Source organism: Procambarus clarkii, chromosome 23, assembly GCF_040958095.1.
Source record: "Procambarus clarkii isolate CNS0578487 chromosome 23, FALCON_Pclarkii_2.0, whole genome shotgun sequence".
NCBI lineage: Eukaryota > Metazoa > Arthropoda > Malacostraca > Decapoda > Cambaridae > Procambarus > Procambarus clarkii.
Window position 1 is genome coordinate 29,824,936 of NC_091172.1, and position 23,714 is coordinate 29,848,649.

Here is a 23,714-nt window from a genome sequence, read left to right on the forward strand (position 1 = left end):
AGCGTTTCGGGCAAGTCCTTAATCTAACAGATAATTTTAAGTAGATATTTTCCAATAAAATTGACATAAAATGTTACAGGTGCATTGTAGGAAATTTTGACACAATCAACAAAGATTAGATTAGTACACAATAATAACAATACACAATTATGACAAGGATTACTAGGTACATTAGGGTAAAATTTCAGGGTTATCAATTGGTTCATTGTAGCACAATTTGAGGATCTCAACTATGGTATTTGTGCTTGGGGCTCTACTACCCAAAATCACTTACGTCCTCTAATTACTCAACACAAAGCTGCTATTAGGACAATATCCAACTCTGGCCCCAGGCATCACTCGGCACCCCTACTCAAATCTCTGAATATGTTAGACATTAAGTCACTGCACATTCTCTCATGTGTATTATACATATATAAAACGCTAAACTATAATGCCAATCCTGATCTCAAAAGCTTCATAGAAGGATGTAACAGAACCCATGAGCACCACACCAGAAATAAATACAGTTTTGATATTCCTAGAGTACGACTTAATCAAACTAGAAATGCTCTACAAATCAAGGGGCCCAGAATGTGGAATGACCTTCCCAACCATGTTAAAGACTGTACCTCTCTCAACCAGTTTAAGTTAAAAACGAAGCTATACCTAATAAATTCCCTGTAACCTACCTTACCCTTCTATTGTCAACCAATGTCTGTTTTTTTTTTTAAAGAGCGCTGTTTGTCGACATAATTGTATTTGTGCTGCTTTTTCATCTATGTTTTCATTTCTTGTTTTCATTCTACTCATTATGCTCAATTAGTACTAAGCTTGTCATTTAAGTTTATTATGCCCGAAACGCTTTGCGTAATAGTGGCTTTAGGCATTGTATGTACTAGCTCTACCTATAAGTCAACCATTCTTTGTAAAAAATTATTGTATGTATGTACCTTACCTAAATAAACATTTTATTTTATTTATTTTATTTTATTTTATCATTTCTAGGAATAGTACAGTAGAATATGCACTCAATATAACAACTATGATATCAGATGATAATCAAAGATTACATTGATAAAGTTATATGTCTTAGGTACATATATTGGGGGATTGGGTAGCACTAGATACAGTGCGAGTTAAAGCATTAGGTAGGAAACTATGAAAGTGACATTAGATACTTTTTGCTACCTAATATCTACTATACATATATTTCTAACACGCAGACATCCCCAGGAAGCAGCCCATAGCAGCTGTCTAACTCCCGGGTACCTATTTACTGCTTGGTGGATGAACAGGGGCATCTGGGTGAGAGAAACTCGGCCCACTTGTTTCCGTCTCCGCCGGGAATCGAACCCGGGCCATTGGACAACGAACAAATCCACAAGGGCCGTGATGAGGATTCGAACTTACGCCCGGGATGATCCTAGTAGATACTACGACCCCCAGCGCTATCCACTCAGCCGCGAGGCCTAGTGTACTCACCTAGTTGTGTTTGCGGGGGTTGAGCTCTGGCTCTTTGGTCCCGCCTCTCAACCGTCAATCAACAGGTGTACAGATTCCTGAGCCTATTGGGCTCTATCATATCTACACTTGAAACTGTGTATGGAGTCAGCCTCCACCACATCACTTCCTAATGCATTCCATTTGTCATTGTGTCATTTGGTGTGTGTGTGTGTGTGTGTGTGTGTGTGTGTGTGTGTGTGTGTGTGTGTGTGTGTGTGTGTGTGTGTGTGTGTGTGTGTGTGTGTGTGTGTGTGTGTACACATGTGGCGCTGAAGTGAATAAGACAGACATAAAACACCTGTTTTTTTCACAGGTGTATTGGTGTGAGTGTGGTGTGGTGGGCTGCTGTAGTGTCGAAAGTTTGCACAGCTGGGACGACGCTTCACCTGGACCCATTGGTACGTTGCTGTATGCTCGACACTCGTCGCCAAGAGTGGCAGGTGGCTAACAGGTGTTCCACGTGAAATATAGCTTCATCTAATGGGTACAGTTGCCAGGTGTTGAATTACATGGTCTCCACACCTACATCCCCTACAGTAATCTGAATTGTTGCATTTTGCTATATTTTTTAACATGTATCTTATATGGAATGTTTGTAACGAGGGTGTATGGTATTACTTGAGGTGGTGTAGGCTGCGGAAGAAGGCGTAGTTAAGGTGGTGGTGAAGTCGGCTTCCGGCGGCAGTGGTGATAGCCTCGTCCTGCAGATCCGCCTCCAAGACATGCTCAAGCTCGGCCTCACTCAGCAAGACGTGAGTATCACTCAATTCAATTCAATATTTATTCAGGTAAAGTACATACATACAATGTATGCTAGAGCTAGTACATACAATGCACCGACTCACCTTCTGTGGTTGATTGTTCAATAAACCCTTGAACTATATGTTTAACACATCTCTAACCCTGTCCATGGAGGACAGAAAAAAATGTATATATGTTGGTTAGCATTGTTATTGTGTGGCCACGTCTGTGGTAGTAAATAATAAAAAAAAAATGCCTAAAGCCACTATTACGCAAAGCGTTTCGGGCAGGAAAAACACTAAGACTAAAACTTAATACTAATTGAGATTAAAGTATAAATTGTGTTGAGAAAAAATAAGAAAAAAATTAAAAAAAGGGGGGGGGGAACATGGCAGAAAAAAAGCAAAAATACAATTTGGTCAACAAACAGCATTGTTTCAAGTAGTAGACATGGGTTGACATTTTGGGGGTGAGGTAGGTTACATGGAGTTAATAAGGTAGTACTTTGTTTTTATCTTAAACTGGTTGGGAGAGGTACAACCTTTAACATAATTGGGGAGGTCATTCCACATTCGAGGTCCCTTGATTTGTAAAGCATTTCTAGTTTGACTAAGTCGTACTATTGCAATATCAAATAGGTATTTGTTTCTGGTGTGGTGCTCATGGGATCTGTTACAACCTTCTAGGAAGCTTTTAAGGTCAGGATTGACATTACAGTTCAGTGTTTTATATATATATATATATATATATATATATATATATATATATATATATATATATATATATATATATATATATATAAAATACACATGAGAGGATGTGCAGTGACTTAATATCTAACATATTCAGAGATTTGAGTAAGGGTACCGAGTGATGTCTGGGGCCAGAGTTAGATATTGTCCCTAATAGCAGCTTTGTGTTGAGTAATTAGAGGACGTAAATGATTTTGGGTAGTAAAACCCCAAGCACAAATACCATAGTTGAGATATGGATAGATAAGAGAATAATAGCGTCACCAGGGCAGGGCGAGGTACATAATATCTGATCTTAGAAAGAATGTCAACCGTTTTTGAAACTTTTTTTTATATATTTAGAATGTGTCCCTGGAAATTCAGCTTGCGGTCAATGAGAACGCCAAGGAATTTGCCATCTACTTTGTTACAAATTTGGGTATTGTTAATCCTGAGATTTATTTGATTTGAGGATTTATTGCCAAACAGAATATAGAAAGTTTTGTCAATGTTAAGGGTGAGTTTGTTGGCAGTTAGCCAGTGATGGACTTTATTTAGCTCAGTATTCACTGTGACATTTAGAGCAAGGGGGTCAGGACTGGATTAAATGAAGGTCGTGTCGTCAGCAAATAGAATTGGTTTGAGATGTTGGGAGGCATTTGGAAGATCATTAATGTAGATGAGAAAGAGGAGAGGGCCAAGTATGCTCGACACGAGAGAGTGAGAGATAAAGATTGATTTGAGTCATTCTTAACTTATAATTACTATAGTTCAGTTGTTCGGTAAGCAAAACAAAACTTATAGACCTTAATTTTCCAAGTGGTTTCATAGTGAGTTAAGTTTTATGTTTCATGTATCATGAACAACTAACTAATGCGTTACTGAGGGTTCGATAACCTGTTTCATGTTTGTGGTGGCTCCCGCGGGCCGACAGCTGTAACTAGGATACAGGTGCCGGCGGCGCCAGCGCTGCATGGCTGCTTCAACCTGTCTTCTATTAATGCGCCAAAATGTTGAAATTTTGGCGTTTTTAACGAATTCCAAAGCATCACAATATTGATGGTTCCTATGAGTAATATACATCAGTGGATTATGGATTCCTAATCTTCTGGTTAAGAAAAACCACTTCACACTTGACGCATGTAAATTAGTGATTGGTTGCCAGGTGGGTTAACCTAAGATTCTGTGTTTGGCGGAGAAATGGTTACTCGACTTCAACACAGACAAGTGCAAAGTAATGAAAATTGAAGAGTCGCACGAAGATTCATTGAACAGTTCAAAATTAATTAGAAACAGTGACCTGAACGAGAAAATAAAAGAACCAAGGAGTCAACACAACCATTAGTCGAGAACCGTAAGACCATAAGAATTAGGTAGTCCTTAATTACCTAATTACCTAAGAATTAGGTAGTACGGGGCAATAGACCTTCTATAGATTCAACTATTCTTATGTTTACGTTCTTACGATAACATCATCTCTATAAACAAAACACCAACAAACATAATAATAGCATATACGAACAATCACACCAGAAATAAATATATCTTTGATATCCCCAACGCCAAACTAAATCTGTGCAAACACTCCATGCAAATGAAAGGACCCAGTCTATGGAACTCACTCCCTGATGAATTAACAAGTTCTCCAATCTATGCCTTATTCAAAAGTAAAAGCAAAAAGTACCTAATTTCATCCCCATAGTTTCCTACCTGGTGCTTCAAACTCACACTATATCTTGTACTACCCACTTCCCCAGTATTAGTACTTAAGACATATATATCTTCACCAGTGTAATCACCTGTCATTTTATATTGTAGTTATATGTTGATATAAAATTTTGCTACAATGTACCCTTTCATCTTACCTGATATGTTAGATTAAGGACCTGCCCAAAATGCTATGCGTGTTAGCGGCTTTGCAAAGAATATAAAAATACCAAGCTTATGTAATCTCACCAACACATTGTACCGTTTTGTAATTAAAATTAATAATAATGATATTATTATTATTATTATTATTATTATTATTATTATTATTATTATTATTATTATTATTATTATTATTAGGGCAGGAGGACTTGAGAGCACCGCACACGGCATATGAGAGTCACTTCCTGCAGTTCGTAGCCTCACCACACACATACATACACCACACCCCTCCACACCTGAACAAATTTGAAGCCAATATAGAAAAAAGTAAAGTTTTATGTTGTAAATATTAACTCGAGGACCAGTTGAACTCCCCACTGATCATATTCAGTTACTGGCCAGAACCAACGATACTTAACATGGCTGACCGAGCGACTAGCTCATCATCCATAACGGTTTTTCTGTATCATTAATTTGTCCTCTAGTGTATTTAAGCTATTGCATATATTAATATGGCTTAATGTGGTGTTTGACGACGTGTTGCAGGTGGCTGGCGGGGAGGTGGTCGGGGGCAAACATGGACAACCTCTACAACTGAAGGTCGGGGAGCGCCTCTTCCCTCTGCCGGAGCCCGAGCAGGCGCCCTCTAGCGTCGTTGTCTTCCATTCAGACGAGAGCGAGGAGCCTTATCTCCTTGACCTGAAGGCTGTCGGCAACCTCACTCTCCAGTCATTCCGGGGTCAGGATGGCTAGGTTGAGTTGAGTTTGTTTATTATGAACCCTCATACTCATGCTGTGTTCGGTGGTGGTCCCTATACCCATGCTGTGGGTGGTGGTGGATCTCATATACTCATCTTGTGGGTTGTGATGGTCCCCATATTCACCCTGTGTGTGGTTGTGGTCTCCATACCCATCCCGTGTGTTATGGTGGTCCCTCTATTCATCCTGTGGGTGGTGGCAGACCCACACCCATCCTCTGTGTGGTAGTGATCCCCATATCCATGCTGTGGGCGGTGGTAGACTCCATTCCCATCCTGTTTGTGGGTGGTGGCAGACCACATACCATCCTGTAGGTGGTAGCAGACCACATACCCATCCTGTGGGTGATAACAGACCCCATACCCATCTTGTGGGTAGTGGCAGACCCCATACCCATCCTGTGGGTAGTGGCAGACCCCATAACCATCCTGTGGGTGGTGGCAGACACCATACCCATCCTGTGGGTAGTGGCAGACCCCATACCCATCCTGTGGGTAGTGGCAGACCCCATACCCATCCTGTGGGTAGTGGCAGACCCCATACCCATCCTGTGGATGGTGGCGACTCTGTAGTCATTATGTGGAAGGTGGCGGAATCCCACATCAATCATATGGTCGGCGTAGCAGAAGGGTTCCAATCACATAATGATTTCAGGATAAGAGGAAGCGCTTATTTATATAAAACCATATATAGATAATTTCCATTTTGAAGATATTAAAAAGTAGCACAAGTTAGAAATATAGTTAAAAGTAGAGGTATGGTGATTTGCACGCAGTCACTAAACAAAAAAAAGTCTTAACTAGTAACGTATTTATAGCGATGCATTAAATGTCACTTGTGTTCCATATCTAGACAAGTGTACAGCAGTGACTAGTTATACACTAGTCAGTTTGACTAATGTCTATACTAGTCAAACTGAGCAATGTTGGGATTTGAGCCAGCGTTCTGTCAACACGAGGCCTATCTTTGCGGCTCGAATAGGAAACTTAAGTAATTAAATGAGCTAAAAGTTGAATTAGTTATACTCCTATATCTGTTCATGAGCTAATACGATAGTTGATGGTTATATAATGGAGCCATTTATTGATTACTTAGATATTATATATCGGAAGTCTGTATGTGACCCTTCCCCCCCCCCATGTACCCGAGAATGCTTATCTTTGAAGTTAATAATATATTGGGGCACTTAAATAATGAATTAGATCAAATTTAATGGAGAGCGTGTGCTTTTAAAGGCACTGGAAAGTCACTTAAAAACGTAGTCGTCCTTTTTTTGATAGTCCAGACCCTTATATCACCTTCCCACCCTTATAGTGCATGATGTCTCTCGTCTGTGTTAAGAGTCATGCACTGGCAATGTCTGTAGCCAAAGTGCCTCCGTCTTCACATGCACAGATACCAGTTGACTTAGGTTACAGTGGTAAATTCAAAATTTGTACAATATTTGACTTCCAAATCTATACAAAATTATACTTATCACAAGGTCGTACCTCCCACCAATTGTATTTTAATTGCACACAGAAATCACAATAGCGTGATGCATCAAGTGAACAAATTTATTTATTTATATACAAGAAGGTACATTGGGTTTGTAAGAATACATAGCATAGTATTTACAATCTTGTAAAGCCACTAGTACGCGCAGCGTTTCGGGCAGGACCTTAATCTAACAGATAATTTTAAGTAGGTATATTCTAGCTAGAATTAATAAAATGATAACAGATACATTGCAAGAAAAAATGAGATGAGGGAGATTAGTAAGTATATTAAATCTACAAATCTACAAGGGCCACGTCTGGGATGCTCTCGGACGCAGGTTCGAATCCTCGTCACGGCCCTTGTGGATTTGTATTTTAACTGTCTTAGTATAGAGTTACACTAAGATGTACAACGGACTGTATCTTGCAGAGGACCCGACGCTGGTGGGTGTCCCGCCTCCTAGCCTAGCCTGGTCCACGTCGCCGCCGTGCCATCTCCGTGACCTCCTTGTCAACGTCACACCTCGTCACGTCGTCGTCGCCATCAACAATAACACTGTTAGTTCCCTACTGTGATTTATAGTTCATATTTCCCCTCACCCACCATTACCGACTGACCCTGTCCTCACAATGCACAGCTATTTTTGACGCTATCGACGTGTGTGATATCAAAAGCACCTCAGTGTTGACGCTACTGTGTTCTCGATAACCTAATTGGGTTGTCTAGGTTTTACAATTTTGGTTAGGTCAAACCACTGTAAATTTGACGGCTGTTAAATCGTGAGAAAGGGCTAGGCTGGTGGCTTTAATCAATTTTCTCGTTGGTTTTAGGTGGGTAATTGGTTGTTGCTGTCAGCGCCAATTAGTTCATTATTCACCCCATATTCATCCTGTGAGCTGTAGTTTATTGTACTCCCAATATTATGTGAGTGGTAACGCATTATGCAGCCTATACTCATTCTGTTAGTGTCAACGGGAAAGTATTACAGAGAGCACACAAGGGCATAATCATACTCCAGTTGATGCTGACACTTATTGTATTGTTGCAATTTATGTGTACACTTGCTATATAACTATAACATTGTTGGTAACAGAACCACTAGCATAATACATTAATGTTAAGTCGTTTTGGAAACAATACCATCTGTTACAGCCTCACTTAACCAGTAACCGGGTTCTTTTCATTCAAACTATCGGGCCTTCAGTGCTCTTTCTTACCAGATCCAACCCTAAGTATTAGGTAAGTTATTAAGAACTGAGCAGTAATAGACAACACACACAGAGATCACAATAACGTGATGCATCAAATGAACAAATCCACAAGGGCCGTGACGAGGATTCGAACCTGCGTCCGGGAGCATCCCAGACACTGCCTTAATCGACTGAGCTACGACAGGGTAAAAGGGTAAAAGTGAGCTACGACAGGGTAATCTCCAACGATAAAAATAACCTTCCCCCCCCCCCTCGCTCCCTCCTTTACCCCAAAATTACCTGCACGTTCAAAATATTTGCTCATGATTAAGTGTTATTTGTTATTACTATGTTGAGTCAGGAAGACTCTATATAGTCTTACCAACTTGGTGTTTTCAACTGATAATTACTTACGTCTTAGTTGTTAAGTTTTGACTTATATCTTGCACTTAAATTCCCGGTTATGGACTTGTCACATATTTTCCCTTACTGCAGGTGTCGTCGGTGCAGGCGACGAAGAGGAACCTGGTGTTGGTACACGAGAAGAACGCGACGCAGGGGCCGGAGAAGGACCTGTGGCAGGGAGGGCTTCTCCTGCTGGTGGTCAACCCTCGCACCTGCCAAGTCACCCTCAGCCAGGTCTTCTACACCAGCGACTTTGGCGCCCAGCGAGAGTTGTCGTGGACGCTGAAGGCCGTCCAACGGGGAAGACTCGTCGTCATCGCCTCCTTGGTGAGCAGGGCGTCGCTCTTAGGTCCTATTAACTTCCCATTATAGTATATATACAAGTGGCTACTATAGCACCTACTAACTGAACAGTCTAGTACATATAATGTATCATTAATTTACACACAGAAATCATCAATAGCGTGATGTATCAAATGAACTAAATCCACAAGGGCCGTGACGAGGATCCGAACCTATGTCCGAGAGCAGTCGATTAAGGCAGCGTCTGGGATGCTCTCGGACGTAGGTTCGAATCCTCGTCACGGCCCTTGTGAATTTGTTTACCGTTAATTTGTTTCAGATATAAAGAACCTGAAACCTCTAAGAGATAAAATTCCTAGCTGCTAGGACTTACAAGCAAAACACATTCTGTCTGGTTTCCCATCGATGTGCTTCAGTTAGAAAATTCTCAAAACCATACATTCATGACGTTATATCTCTGCATTACTATGAAGTTAGTTCATATATCACAAGAAACCAAACTAGCAATGCTCACATGGCACTACAAGCTGATAAGAGTCATGCACTATGGCACTACAAGCTTCTATGTCATACACTATGACACTATACAAGCTAGTATGAGCCAGAGTCCTGCAACTCTGTAACTCCCTCCAAAGATCAGTGCAGCAGCATAGTGTTGTGTGTATAAGATTGATATCCATAACGTCTATAGACCAGGGCAGAAGCAATTTATGTGCCTAAGATTGATATCCATGATCTGTCTTCGTGCAGGCGATGAGTCACAATAACGTGGCTAAAGTATGTTGACCAGACCACACACTAGAAGGTGAAGGGACGACGACGTTTCGGTCCGTCCTGGACCATTCACAATCGACTTGAGAATGGTCCAGGACGGCCCGAAACGTCGTCGTCCCTTCACCTTCTAGTGTGTGGTCTGGTCAACAAACCTGTCTTCGTCTTTTACAGCAGCCAATTGACAGGACACAAAATAGTTGTGTAAGATGTCACAAGAAGGGGCAATGCAGATCAGACAGCGTTGTCTGACCATTCTTGCACAAGGCTCCTCGAGGGAGCTCGTGTAGCGAACGGGAATTTTTATATTAAAGTTTGATCTATGATGGTGATAATTTCTGATTATTGATTACGTTTATGTCTTGCAATAATAGTGGCTTTACCTGGCCGGGGAAGCACTAGAGCTAACCAGTTTCCCCTGTGATGATAGTTTAGACTCTACCCTTTACCCCCAGAGAGTCTAAGACTCCACCCTTCACCCCAGAGAGTCTAAGACTCCCCCATTCACCCTTGAAGTCTAATTTGATCCCGTCACATTAAGGAACTCTGTCCATCTCGTTAACTGATAATGAACATTACCTCGTCAGCACGACGGCTCGCTGCTGCTGGGGCCGGCCAGACAAGACCTCCACAACCTGGGGTCCGCCTGGGCGTCCCACTACCTCTACAGGGACTCGTGGGCGTGGGTGTTCATCATGGGCGGCATGAACCTGGCGGAAACCATCAGTCCTAACATAGGGAACTCGAGCGTGGCCGCTTCTCCTCTGCTGCTGCGGGTAGAGTTCCCTCCGTCACCACTTGAAGGACAGAGACTTGCAAAGAGAGGGAGAAAAAAGCCGGAAACCAGCAGGAAGGAAACCAGAGGAAAGGTTCGAGAAGACGGACAGAAAACGGGAGCTAGGGAGAGAGGAACAAAGGGACCAGAAGAACCAGAGGTACTCGTTAACGAAGCACCCGACAAAGGAAGGCTGGTGATGAGGGAGGACCTGACTGAGAACGGCAGGCCAGAGGAGAGGCTGAAGACAGAGAACATCACGGAGGAGGAGCAGGAGGAGGAGGGTGACGTCGACGAGGAAACTGGAGGAAGAATTAACGGGTAAGTCGATGGTTTTAACGAGAAACCTGTTCATAATAAGGAATTCGTAAGTATAATATATATAATCAAAAGTGGTTGCTTCACTTACCTGTTAAAAGTTGAGGAATGTAAGTCTAGTACATTCTCTGAGCACAAAGGCTTCATACATGTACGTGTACAAGAACACACACTCTAAACACACACACACACACACACACACACACGCGCACGCGCGCGCGCACACACACACACACACACACACACACACACACACACACACACACACACACACACACATACACACACACACACACACACCTAATAGTGTTGTAGATCGTTTTAATGAAACAAATGCTGTAACTCGTATAAAAAGTGCTGAGACTAACTCACCCTAACCCGTATAGGAAAACCCTTAATTCAGACCTTTAGTAATAAAGGTCAAAGCTCTTCAAAATCGATGATAAAATTACGACTGAACACAAAACGTATCAGATTCACAATCTGTACCTGCACTTCAACCTGTACTTGTTCACACTCAAACAACTGTACTTCCAACAACTGTACTCAAACAACTGTACTGTACAACGGTACAACTTGTACCGTTGGAAATGATCTCTTCTAAATTATCCCTCACTCCCTTCCCACCCAAGAAGCAAACTAAAGATCCGCTCAAGTACAACACTTTAGACCAGATTGATACTCTGCAAAGGGTCTGTCTGTCTGTCTGTCTGTCTGTCTCTCTTTCTCTCTCAAGCTATATACACTATATGCACTAGCATACACCACCATACTGGCTCTTTCGGAAGTGCTGTCGTGACAATAAGTGATGTCGCACATTATGTGTGGGAGAGTCCGTATGAACAACTAGCGAAGTCTTCCCTTCACACCCAACTATTTGTCATTCTCCTTGCTCTCTAATGTGTACATGTTTACAAAGTTTACACGTTCAATACAATTGATTCTTTATGATAATTAAGATAATTAGAGCTGGTATGTGAAGCAGGACACAGATACAATATAGTTATTAATTATAAGAGCAGAGTAAATTTTATTTTGCGCGAATGTCTGGTAGTACTGATGCGCTCGAAAAAATAATATGCCGATAAAAAGCCTCAGAAAATGATACACCATTAACTCCAACAAAATTTCATAAATCTTCGAGACTCGGGGAAATCTACACTAACTATTCCATCTATCATCATGCTACCATTCTTAATAGCCACACATATTGTTAATCACTCTCTCCGTAGACGACAACTGAGGGAGCAGCCAAGACAGATCACCGTTTAATTGAGTTAACCATCAAAGTCAAGCACGCAACGCCATATATTATGTTGCAACCCATTCTCGCACTTGCTTATAGTCAATATTTGGCTTATGAATAAGCGCATATGTGACGTACTAATTTATTGTGAATATTTGAGGTTACATTGAAAAGCTGAATAGAAAACACCAACCTAACCTAACCTTCTTAGTATGTTAAAATATTACAATTAGTACTGAACCGATACCTCTATTGATATTACAGTTTTATAAAAGTAATTAAACAAAACTAAAATATTTAAATAACCTTAACCTTAAATAACACCTAACCTAACCTTATAAGCCAAATAGTGACTATAAGCAGTAAGTCATATATGTACTGTCTTGTGCGAGAGCGGGTTGATAAAACTTGCGTTTGTGTGCTGCTTAGTAATCTAATCCTTTGTCTGTCAAATAGCCTATTCTACTTTATCCCTTTGAGATGTATTTTCTTGTCTCAATAAACGCACTTGAACTTGAACCAGATTAATATTTTTTCAGGACAAAGCGAGAGGTGATATTCATGTCTTGTTTTGCTATGGTTATATGCAGGGTGGAGAGGGTGTGCGGGCGGCGGGCGGCGCACCACCCGGCGAAAGGCGGCCTGGAGAGCGTTCTGTGACACTCATGACGGCTATGGTAACCTGTGTGGCTGTGAGGATCCCCTCGCACTCATCAGACACCCTCACCACGCCCGCACGGTCAGTTTCGTGTGCATTCAACGCGCGCGCACACACACACACACACACACACACACACACACACACACACACACACTAAAATAAACAAACGCACACAAAGAGCCGAAGCGCAACCTCGCAAGCACAACTCTATTTGCCAATTCTATTTGCTGATGACACAACCTTAATTTTCTCCAGTCCTGACCCTCTTGCTCTAAATGTCACAGTGAATACTGAACTAAATAAAGTCCATCTTTGGCTAACTGCTAACAAACTCACCCTTAACATTGACAAAACTTTCTATATTTTGTTTGGCAATAAATCCTCAAATCAAATTAATCTAAGAATAAACAATATCCAAATTAGTAACTAAGTAGATGGCAAATTCCTTGGTGTTCTCATCGATAACAAGCTGAATTTCTAGGGACACATTTTAAATATACCAAAAAACGTTTCTAAAACTGTCGGCATTCTTTTAAGATCAGATACTATGTACCTCCGCCCTGCCCTGGTGACGCTCTATTACTCTCTCATCTATCCCTATCTCAACTATGGTATTTGAGCTTGGGGTTCTACTACAGAAAATCATTTACGTCCTCTAATTACTCAACACAAAGCTGCTATTAGAACAATATCTTGACAGTGCTGTCTCTGGCCTGAGACAGCACTCGGTACCCTTACTCAAATCTCTTGAATATGTTAAATATTAAGTCACTGCACATCCTCTCATGTGTACTCTATATATTTAAAACTCTGAACTACAATGTCAATCCTGACCTTAAAAGCTTCCTAGAAGGTTGTAACAGAACCCATGGGCATCACACCAGAAACAAATACCTATTTGATATTCCAAGAGTACGACTTAACCAAACTAGAAATGCTCTACAAATCAAGGGACCCAGAATGTGGAATGACCTTCCCAATCATGTCAAAGGCTGTACCTCTCTCAACCAGTTTAAGAGTAAAACTAAGTACTACCTTATTAACTCCATGTAACCTACCTTACCCCTAAATGTCAACCCATGTCTTGATATTTTAAACAATGCTGTTTGTTGACCAACTTGTATAATTGCTATTTTCTGCCATGTTCCTCCCCTTTTTCTTTTTGTTTATTCCTTTTTTTTAACACAATTTATACTTTATTCCCAATTACTATTAAATTTTAGTCGAAGTGTTTTTTTCCCCACCTTGCCCGGAACGATATGTGTATTAGTGGCTTTAGGTATTGTATGTACTACCTCTATCTTTAAATCCAACAATATGTTTGTAACTCTGCATCTATGTATGTACTTTTCCTGAATAAAAAAATTAATTTAATTTAATAATAGGTGAGTAAACACACACACACACACACACATACATTACAGTTGAGAGGCGGGACCAAAAAGCCAAAGCTCAACCCCCGCAAGCACAAATAGATTAGTACACTAAGCCACGTATGCACATGTATACGAGGCTGAGCCCAGGCAATGGAGGAATTTGAAATTACCAGAGATAAGATACAACAGTATCTACTGGAACTGAATGTGACCAAGGTTGTTGGACCAGACACTCTCCAGACAGTGGCTCATTTGAGAACCTGTCACATGTTCCTCCCTCCCACAGTTGTTCCAGTTCAAAATCCAACTGGACTTTGAACTGAAGTAATTTGTTGGCACTTAAGGCTTCTGTGGATATGCGGCTTTTTGCCGGTATAGAAAGTGTGGAATAATGAGGGTATTGCTATCCTATTTCAGGTCCACTGGAGAGAGGATATCCCCATCATTATTATAGCTGGAAATAGGACCCGTTATCTCTACAGGTGAGGCAAGACCTGGTATCTCTATAGGTGAGGTAAGACCTGTTATCTCTATTGGTGAGGCAAGACCTGCTATCTCTACAGGTGAGGCAAGACCTGCTATCACTACAGGTGAGGCAAGACCTGCTATCACTACAGGTGAGGCAAGACCTGCTATCACTACAGGTGAGGCAAGACCTGCTATCTCTACAGGTGTGGCAGGACCCACTATCTCTACTACAGGTGAGTGAACATTAATTATAGCTTTACAAACGAGACAATACAGGTAAGGATTCGTTACCTGTGTTCAAGCTTCTTTACCTCCATAGGTGAGACAGGAGTCTTTATCTCTCACAGTGCACCATGACTGCTATCTCTCCAGGTGAGGTAGGACCCATTATCTCTACAGGTGAGAAATATTGACATCACCCCGTCCTCATATAAACCTGTTTACACTTCTATATTTTACCTCTCGCTCCGCTCTGTTTAGATAGTACTTTTTGGGACTAGGACTTTTAGATAGTACTTTTTGGGACTTTTAGATAGTACTTTTTGGGACTTTTAGATAGTACTTTTTGGGACTTTTAGATAGTACTTTTGGGACTTTTAGATAGTACTTTTTGGGACTTTTAGATAGTACTTTTTGGGACGTAACGGGACTTTGCTGCAGTACTGTGGGAGTTCATTCATGCGGGAGAAAATATCAATGAAATAACTATACGGAACAAACTACTTGGCGTTGGAAATTCTTTCAATAAGAGCACCAGAACATCTAATTCAACGTTCAAGTGACGTTATCAACGCTGATTCAACGCTTCTCTTGGATACTAGGCCCATTAGGGCTTTATTCACTGACCAACTAGCAGGTATACTCTTAATGCCTGAATATATTCGAAGAATGAAGTAAACTCTCAATGTATATATACACCTGTAACTGGGATATACACAGCTAGGTGTACATGGCATCTTAAACACTCCACCTATAGTTCCTGAAGGCGATGCTCTCGCTCCGAACAACATTTGAACCACAGAGGAGTAATACAAGGCCTCAACGGGTGATTACTGATCAACCAGGAGCAAGTATACTTTATCCTAGAACATAATATAGAATAAAATATACTATCAATATACTGGGTACACCGACATGGTCAGTAAACCTCTCTGTGAGCATGATATCTGATTTTGTTGGTATACATCAGCTGATATAAAACATACATGTGACTGGTCAGTTGTCCAGCAGACCCGTGATTGGCTAAACGATGAGCTGAAAAAATGCTACCTTGGTTCTGGTCAAACGAGAAGTAGTAGTGACTTCTAACGACCCGCAGGTGACCCACGCCAGAATCCCAATTAACTCCGCGCGAATACCTGTCTGAATTTGACATTTGGGATGTTCGTACAGAGTTTTTTTTTAAGAACTTTTGTGACTGCCATTTGAAATACATGACGCTCGTTGAGAATTATGCTGTGACACGTTCCTGTAGCCTGTGACTAGCCTGCGGTCGCTGCAGGTTGCTGGAGAGTGTCGGACAGCAGGCGGACCTCCGGAGCCGGCTGGTGTTGGTGGTGACGGATGGTGTGGTGGAGGGCGTCCTGCGTCTGGCGCGCGTTCTCGCTCTCAACGTCCTCATCCACAGGTAACTCGTGTTTCTCTAGCAATATATCACCGTCATCATTATCACTGTGATTACCGTCTCCATCAAACAATCATCATTATCAGTGTCATTAGCAGCAGCATCTTCATCCATCAACAAGTGTTGGAGGGGATGGGTAACCCTGACAGAACACGGGCAGTATTTTACCCGCTGTTCCGATGACGTGGTAGAGGAGCACGTGTTCGGAGGTAGAGGAACACAGTCGACTTGAGAATGGTCCAGGACGGGCCGAAACGTCGTCGTCCCTTCACCTTCTAGTGTGTGGTCTGGTCAACACGTATTCCAATGTTAATGTGACCACCTCGTCTCCTACCATCTCTTTTTTATCCACTTTCTAGCTTCCTTCTTCCTTCTTTTTTTCATTCTTCACTTTCACCGTCTCCGCTTCACCGAAGCTCTTTCTTTCAGCTCTACCACCTGTTACCCATTTTTATCCTCATTTTCCTGTTTATTCTTTCTACCTTCGTTCCCTCTTACACCCACATTCCCCATTCACAGGCCGGAAGGAACAGGAGCAACTCGCGTGTCCCGCAATCTGCGCTTCGCCTTCTTCAACGCCCTCAGGCTCTTCCCTCGAGCCGACAAGTTCATCGTTGTTGAGGACGACCTTGTCCTCTCGCCAGATTTCTACTCGTAAGTCTCCCTTGTAATGCCGGGTTCTCTGAAGGACTAGCAGCACCAGGGACCCTAAGCTAGAGCCCGATGGAGGACTGTATACATGAAGTGGTTTGAATTACAAGCGGCTCACTGACAACCACGTTTTCTATGCGTGAAGCAGTTAGGTTAGATGGCTAGGTTAGGTTCGCACGTTTCAGTAGCTCTTATTTTGTCTGTCACAACTCGAGAGGACATACTGGTTGGTTATAGGGTTTATAAACTATGACTGTACACCTGAAAGTAGGTACAGTTGGCGGGTACAGCTGTACGCGGTAACTGTACAGTAGAAAATAGAATGAGGATGACAGATCTACCTCAGTATGTTCCCACAGTATACCATGCGGGGCATACTGTGAGATGGGGCTTTCTTAGCTAGCACTGGACACTATGTAACCCTTTATATACTCCAGAGGCAGCTGCATAAATACACACATGTACCTAAATATGTTAACACAATAAAATAAACATTGCCTTACTGTAGCAGCTAGATGCAACTTCTGTTTCTAGTACTTATTAAGGATTCTCGTAGCCGGACAGGTGCTGTTAGTAATGCTTCTGGTAAGAGCGGATATTGTGTTATTCTCGTCAATATTATGGAACTGCTCTCGCTACAACGGGGGGGGTATTACCTGCTCTTCCTCATTCTTTGAACATTCTCCTCCTATCATTCTCTTTGTCATTCTTTCCCAACATTTCTGCTGTCCTTATGTCATTCCTTCTCCGTCCTTCCCCACCCCTCCATTCTTCTTTTCCTTGCTTGTTACGCCTTCTTCAGCGTCTCCTCCTCCTCCTCCATGCAGGTACATGCAGCAGACGGGCTGGGTGCTGGACAACGACCCAACTGTCTACTGCGTGTCGGCCTTCAACCACCTCTCCTACGCCCACACCGCCCACGACCCCGCCCGCCTCTACCGCGTCCAGAGCTTCCCGTCCTACGGCTGGATGGTGAACCAGGACACCCTCGCCTACATCCTGCCCAAGTGGCTGCCCAGCAATGTTGTAAGTGTGTGTGTGTGTGTGTGTGTGTGTGTGTGTGTGTGTGTGTGTGTGTGTGTGTGTGTGTGTGTGTGTGTGTGTGTGTGTGTGTGTGTGTGTGTGTGTGAGTGTGTGTGTGTGTGTGTGTGTGTGTGTGTGTGTGTGTGTGTGTGTGTGTGTGTGTGTGTGTGTGTGTGTGTGTGTGTGTGTGTGTGTGTGTGTGTGTGTGTGTGTGTGTGTGTGTGTGTGTGTGTGTGTGTGTGTGTGTGTGTGTGTGTGTGTGTGTGTGTGTGTGTGTGTGTGTGTGTGTGTGTGTGTGTGTGAGTGTGTGTGTGTCCTCACCTAATTGTGCTTGCGGGGGGTTGAAGCACAATTAGGTGCTTCAACCTCTGGTGCTCTGGCTCTTTGGTCCCGCCTCTCAACCCTCAATCAACTGGTGTACAGGTTCCTGAGCCTATTGGGCTCTATCATATCTACACTTGAAACTGGTAACTGTGTGTGTGTGTGTGTGTGGTTAGCACAAATGTAATTTTTTTCATCTGGTTCATATACTTTCCGTTAGAGAAGAACTGAATTATGTATGTACTCCACAGGTATCTAATACATCAAATCAATGCATTCAGCAACTACATTAAATCAAGTAGCACGAACTGCATAACGAACAACACAATGTAGGAACATCCAATGTTGTCATTAAGCCACAGTTTACGGTGAGCGGAACTACTGTTTATACACGAGCACCTCCGAGCGCAGCCGAGGCTTACATAACTTTCCCTCCGGGCACAGACCCACGACTGGGACTACTTTCTGGAGTCGAGCATCATGAGGCGCGGCCGGGAGTGCCTTGTGCCCGACGTCAACCGAGCCTACCACGGCGGGGGCAGCGGTCTCCACCTCACCGTGTCCTGGTCCACCTGAGCGCGACTACCTCGCCCGACCCTTCAACCACCAGCCGAACATCACCGTTATGAACCTCACCGGGTCAGTGCCAGATTACTTCATTTATTATGTATCCTGTTAGCGTTACGGGGCTATTCATGCCCGTGCCACCTCTTAGGGTGGCTTAATCTATATCAGTCATCAGTCCTGTTAGCGGTAGTGTGCCTCGTATCCAGCCTGTGAGAGGTAATGAAAGAAGGATTTAGAGGCACGTAATGGGGCTCGATAGTCCCTGAACCCCAAAGGTGATGTAGCTGGGCAAGTTGTGACTCTGATAACAGGTCGGCGCTTCACGTACTTGAGTCAACTTTGTCGTGTGCAGCGACACTTACAGTGCACGATCACCACCTGCTTATAGCAGTGTACGTGTCTTGCTTACTGAACATGTACAACTTATATGCAGCTGTGATTATGTAAAGCTGAGTGTGTGTGTGTGTGAGGTTGAGAGAAGCAGTACCTCTTGTCCCATGTGAGGCAGTATCTATTGTCCCATGTGGGGCAGTACTTCTTGTCCCATGTGAGACAGTCAAAGATATCTTTGTCATCCTGCTCTGTACCCATTCAAGGGCATTTCTGGCCATTTCTATAGCACAGTGATCGAAATGAACTGGAATAATACAAATGAGACACAACAAAAGCGAGATAAAGCTGAGAAATAACTTTGCCTTCATGAAAGTTTCGACGTGTACAATGTGCTGTGTTGCAGACTGTTGCAGGAGCAATACGAGGCGGAGATGGTGACGCTGGCGAAGACTGCAGTTCCTCTTGATGTTAATGACCTTCTGGAGAACACCACGCTACTGACTCCAGTAAGATGAGAGAGAGAGAGAGAGAGAGAGAGAGAGAGAGAGAGAGAGAGAGAGAGAGAGAGAGAGAGAGAGAGAGAGAGAGAGAGAGAGAGAGAGAGAGAGAGAGAGAGAGAGAGAGGGAGGGGGGGAGAGAGAGAGAGAGAGAGAGAGAGAGAGAGAGAGAGAGAGAGAGAGAGAGAGAGAGAGAGAGAGAGAGAGAGAGAGAGAGAGAGAGAGAGAGAGAGAGAGAGGGAGGGAGGGGGGGGAGAGAGAGAGAGAGAGAGAGAGAGAGAGAGAGAGAGAGAGAGAGAGAGAGAGAGAGAGAGAGAGAGAGAGAGAGAGAGAGAGAGAGAGAGAGAGAGAGCGCGCGCGAGCGAGCGCTATCTACGAGCCTCTCCGCACCATTTTCTATACATATTATGACAGAGACTTAGCTGTAAACATGAAATATGTAACAAATGACAAGATAATCGGGTCGTGGAGGTGAGGGAGGTGGTGACTGAGCCTGCATCTGGCCCACAGGGAGGCGTCTATGTGGTGTACGTCGCTATGGATGACGCCAGCGACGTCTTGGCCTTCAGGGATGTGGGAGATGTGAGTCGACGCGTCTTGAACGACGCATTCATTGTCCATCTGTTGTTATTGCTGCTATTGTTATTATTATTAGTCTTTGTATTATTATTGTTATTTTCATTATTTTTATTGTATGTCTCTCTCTCTCTCTCTCTCTCTCTCTCTCTCTCTCTCTCTCTCTCTCTCTCTCTCTCTCTCTCTCTCTCTCTCTCTCTCTCTCTCTCTCTCGCTTGCTTGCTTTCACTTTCGTTCCCCCTTCCTCTAACTTTCACTCACTCTTCCATTCTATATCTCTCTTTTTCTCTCTATCTCTTCCATTCCATCTCACTCACTCACCTACTCTCCCCCTGGCGGCGAGTGAGAGCAGAAGCTGGGAGTGTGGAGCCGAGATGTGAGGGAGTCCCACCACCACACTTGGCGCCTCTACTACCACAACGCCACTCTTCTTGTTGTTGGTACTCCTGCGTCCCGGTACTCGTGAGTACTTCCACTCTTCTTCTTGTTGGTACCCCTGCGTCCCGGTACTCGTGGGTACCGGGATATTCGTGGGTATCCTTTGTATATTTCATGGGAATATATCTTCCAAGTACCAAGTATGAGCAGTTCTCTGGAGTATTACATATGAGTGTATATCAGTGCAAGTTTAGTTTACTCCAGACCTCATTGGCTCATATATATATATATATATATATATATATATATATATATATATATATATATATATATATATATATATATATATATATATATATATATATATATATATATATATATATATATATACATTGAGCTGTGTCAGACAGATTTTGTTGATTTTAAATGGTAAATTCTCACGAAGCTTCACAAACTCTATAACTCTGCCTTACAGACGCTACCGCCGGCGAGGTACTCCGGTGATGGGCGCCCCTGTGGGTGTCGAGGACGACTTGAGACTCCAGGAGACGTTGGCATGGGTAGGGACCCCTGTCTTCACCCACGCCGACCTCCCCTACCTGCCCCTAGGGGGGATCAGGGTCCCCCTTACCCACGTCAGCTTCACCAACAGGTCCCTTGGGGGGTTTAGGGTGCACGTGGCTGCTCCCCCTCTGCCCTCAACACCATCCTTATCTGCCTCATTGTCACCACAATCACTACAATCTCCTTCTTTGTCACCATCGCCGCCATCTCTCTCACTATCATCTTCCTTATCCTTACCACCATCTTCCTCTTCATTACCACCATTTTCGTCATCGTCACTATCATCTCCCTCACCATCACCACAATTTATCTCATCATCATCAACATCTCTCTCACCATCACCATCATTTACGCCATCACTGTTTACTTCACCATCAGCTTCATCACCTATCATTACTAAATCTAAAGATAAAAGGCTATAAATTTAAGCATAAGACACAAACAAATGAATATATTAGAGGTACCACCTCTGGTGCAATGCCAGATTCACGAAGCGGTTACGCAAGTACTTACGAACGTGTACATCTTTTCTCAATCTTTGGTGGCTTTGGTTACATTTATTAAACAGTTTACAAGCATGAAAACTTCGCAATCAACTGTTGTTATGGTTATAAACAGCCTCCTGGTGCTTCGGAGCTCATTAACTGTCTAATAATTGCAAACAAAGCCGCCAAATATTGAGATAAGATGCATGTACACGTTCGTAAGTACTTGCGTAACTGCTTCGTGAATCTGGCCGGAATAAAGAGATTCAGAGATCTTGTAGACTATCGCTGAACACTTGAGTATTTTCTTCTAGTTCCTCTACTTTTTATTGTTTTATACAACAGTTTTATAAATATTTAAATATTTATATAAAATGAATAAATATATAAATATTTATTCCATTTATTTTATTACATACATGGTGTTATTATTAACAGATGACACACATATATAACAATCACTTGTCGAGGACTTCATCTAGCTCTTGAAAGGTGTGCCCAAGATAAAATAAGTATTTCCTCTTTGGATCGTGACACTGAGGCGTTAGAACAGGAAACTGGCCACTCTTGAGTCACTAGTTTGCCTTTTAAGTTCCTTACCCACCTCTTTTAGGACCACCTAAAGTACAAATAATTTTACCATGCAGGGTGTCAGAGCCTACTGGCACGAACCTGTAACAACGTTCTAGGTCTCTGTACTCCGCCCCGCCTCCTTCAGCAGTACTGTCAGGTAGAGAGGTATCAGTCAATGACGACCTGTTTACCTTCCCTCCACGGCTGCAGGGTGACTCCATCTGGGCGTTTGTGGCTGTTGTCAGGCCTGCACAACTGGGGTTCCCTTTGTGCTGGAGATCCAGCTGTAGCCAAACTTCTCTAGGTGATGTCATTGACTGCTTCATGTCTGGCAGTCTCTCCCTGTGACCTGCGACAGGTGAGACCATGGCTGCCGTATTGGTCTGCCGACGCATAGCCCCAGATGTATATAAAATATTAATCTCTGTACTGCAGGTGGGAACGGCTTGTAAAGAGAAAAAATATTAGGTTATATCTTGATAGGAAAGTGATGATACACCGATTTTGCTATTACCAAACTGTTATATTTTATTTTTAAAATTATGATTGGCACTGTTATTGTTTTTGTTTCTTATGATCAGTTATGTTTATCTGTTTATTTGTTAATTTATAAACAAGTTGAGACCTCTATTCTTCTGTAATAACACTGAGCATTTATTAAATAAAATTTGGTCTCGTTATCCTTTTATTTATAAGATTTTTTGGGTTGTAACCTTCTCTCTGCATTTACAAGATGACTGAACTGCTGTAGCCTCGTTATCTCCGCAGTTACGAGATATGTCAATTGTTATAACGACCGTATATCTTGACTATTATTGATAACTGATTTGCTAAGTAATTTTTTCGTCGAGAATAATTATTTCATACTTGGATGGCAAATTGTTAAGTGTTACTTTCTTATCTGATACGATACACTTCTTCCCCCTTGTCTCTCATGATTCTCCCACTTACAGACCTGTGCAGTCTTGTCTCTCATTCTACTCCTGGGAAGGATATCTCTCTCTCTCTCTCTCTCTCTCTCTCTCTCTCTCTCTCTCTCTCTCTCTCTGGGATCATCTCATTCCCTGGTCATCCCTCTCCTTGGGGCCCCATCTATTAATAAAGCCATCCCTCTCCCTGGGATGATTCATTTCTAATCCATCTGTGATCCATCTCTGATACGAGCATATATTGACTTTGTATTCCATGCCAGAGGGTGAGAGGCACATCTGTGGCCCCTTATCTGTTGCTAATGATTATGTCGCGAACACACACATGCTACCTACACACACACACACACACACACACACACACACACACACACACACACACACACACACACACACACACACACACAAACACACACACACACACGTGAGGCCAGTCTTAGAGTATGCCGCCTCATCATGGAGTCACCATCTGAAGAAGCATATAAGGAAACTGGAAAAGGTTCAGATGTTTGCAACGAGACTTGTCCCAGAGTTACGAGGGATGGGGTATGAGGAGCGCCTGAAGGAACTGTGCCTTACGACACTAGAAAGAAGAAGGGAGAGGGGGGGGGGACAT

At 42.8% G+C, this 23,714-nt stretch overlaps 1 protein-coding gene across 1 annotated transcript; it reads left to right on the forward strand.

Moving 5' to 3' along the window:
- Positions 1-1,747: 1,747 nt before the first annotated feature.
- Positions 1,748-21,993, forward strand: LOC123764160 (uncharacterized). The gene is given in 18 exon segments (XM_069329766.1): positions 1,748-1,883; positions 2,118-2,237; positions 5,373-5,565; positions 7,494-7,621; positions 8,750-8,986; positions 10,321-10,829; positions 11,794-11,798; positions 12,663-12,811; positions 14,527-14,591; positions 16,079-16,204; positions 16,721-16,855; positions 17,680-17,878; positions 18,641-18,769; positions 18,771-18,835; positions 19,500-19,602; positions 20,104-20,175; positions 20,522-20,631; positions 21,023-21,993. Coding segments are annotated over 17 exon segments (2,766 nt in total). The 5' UTR covers positions 1,748-1,883; positions 2,118-2,207; the 3' UTR covers positions 21,534-21,993.
- Positions 21,994-23,714: the final 1,721 nt, after the last annotated feature.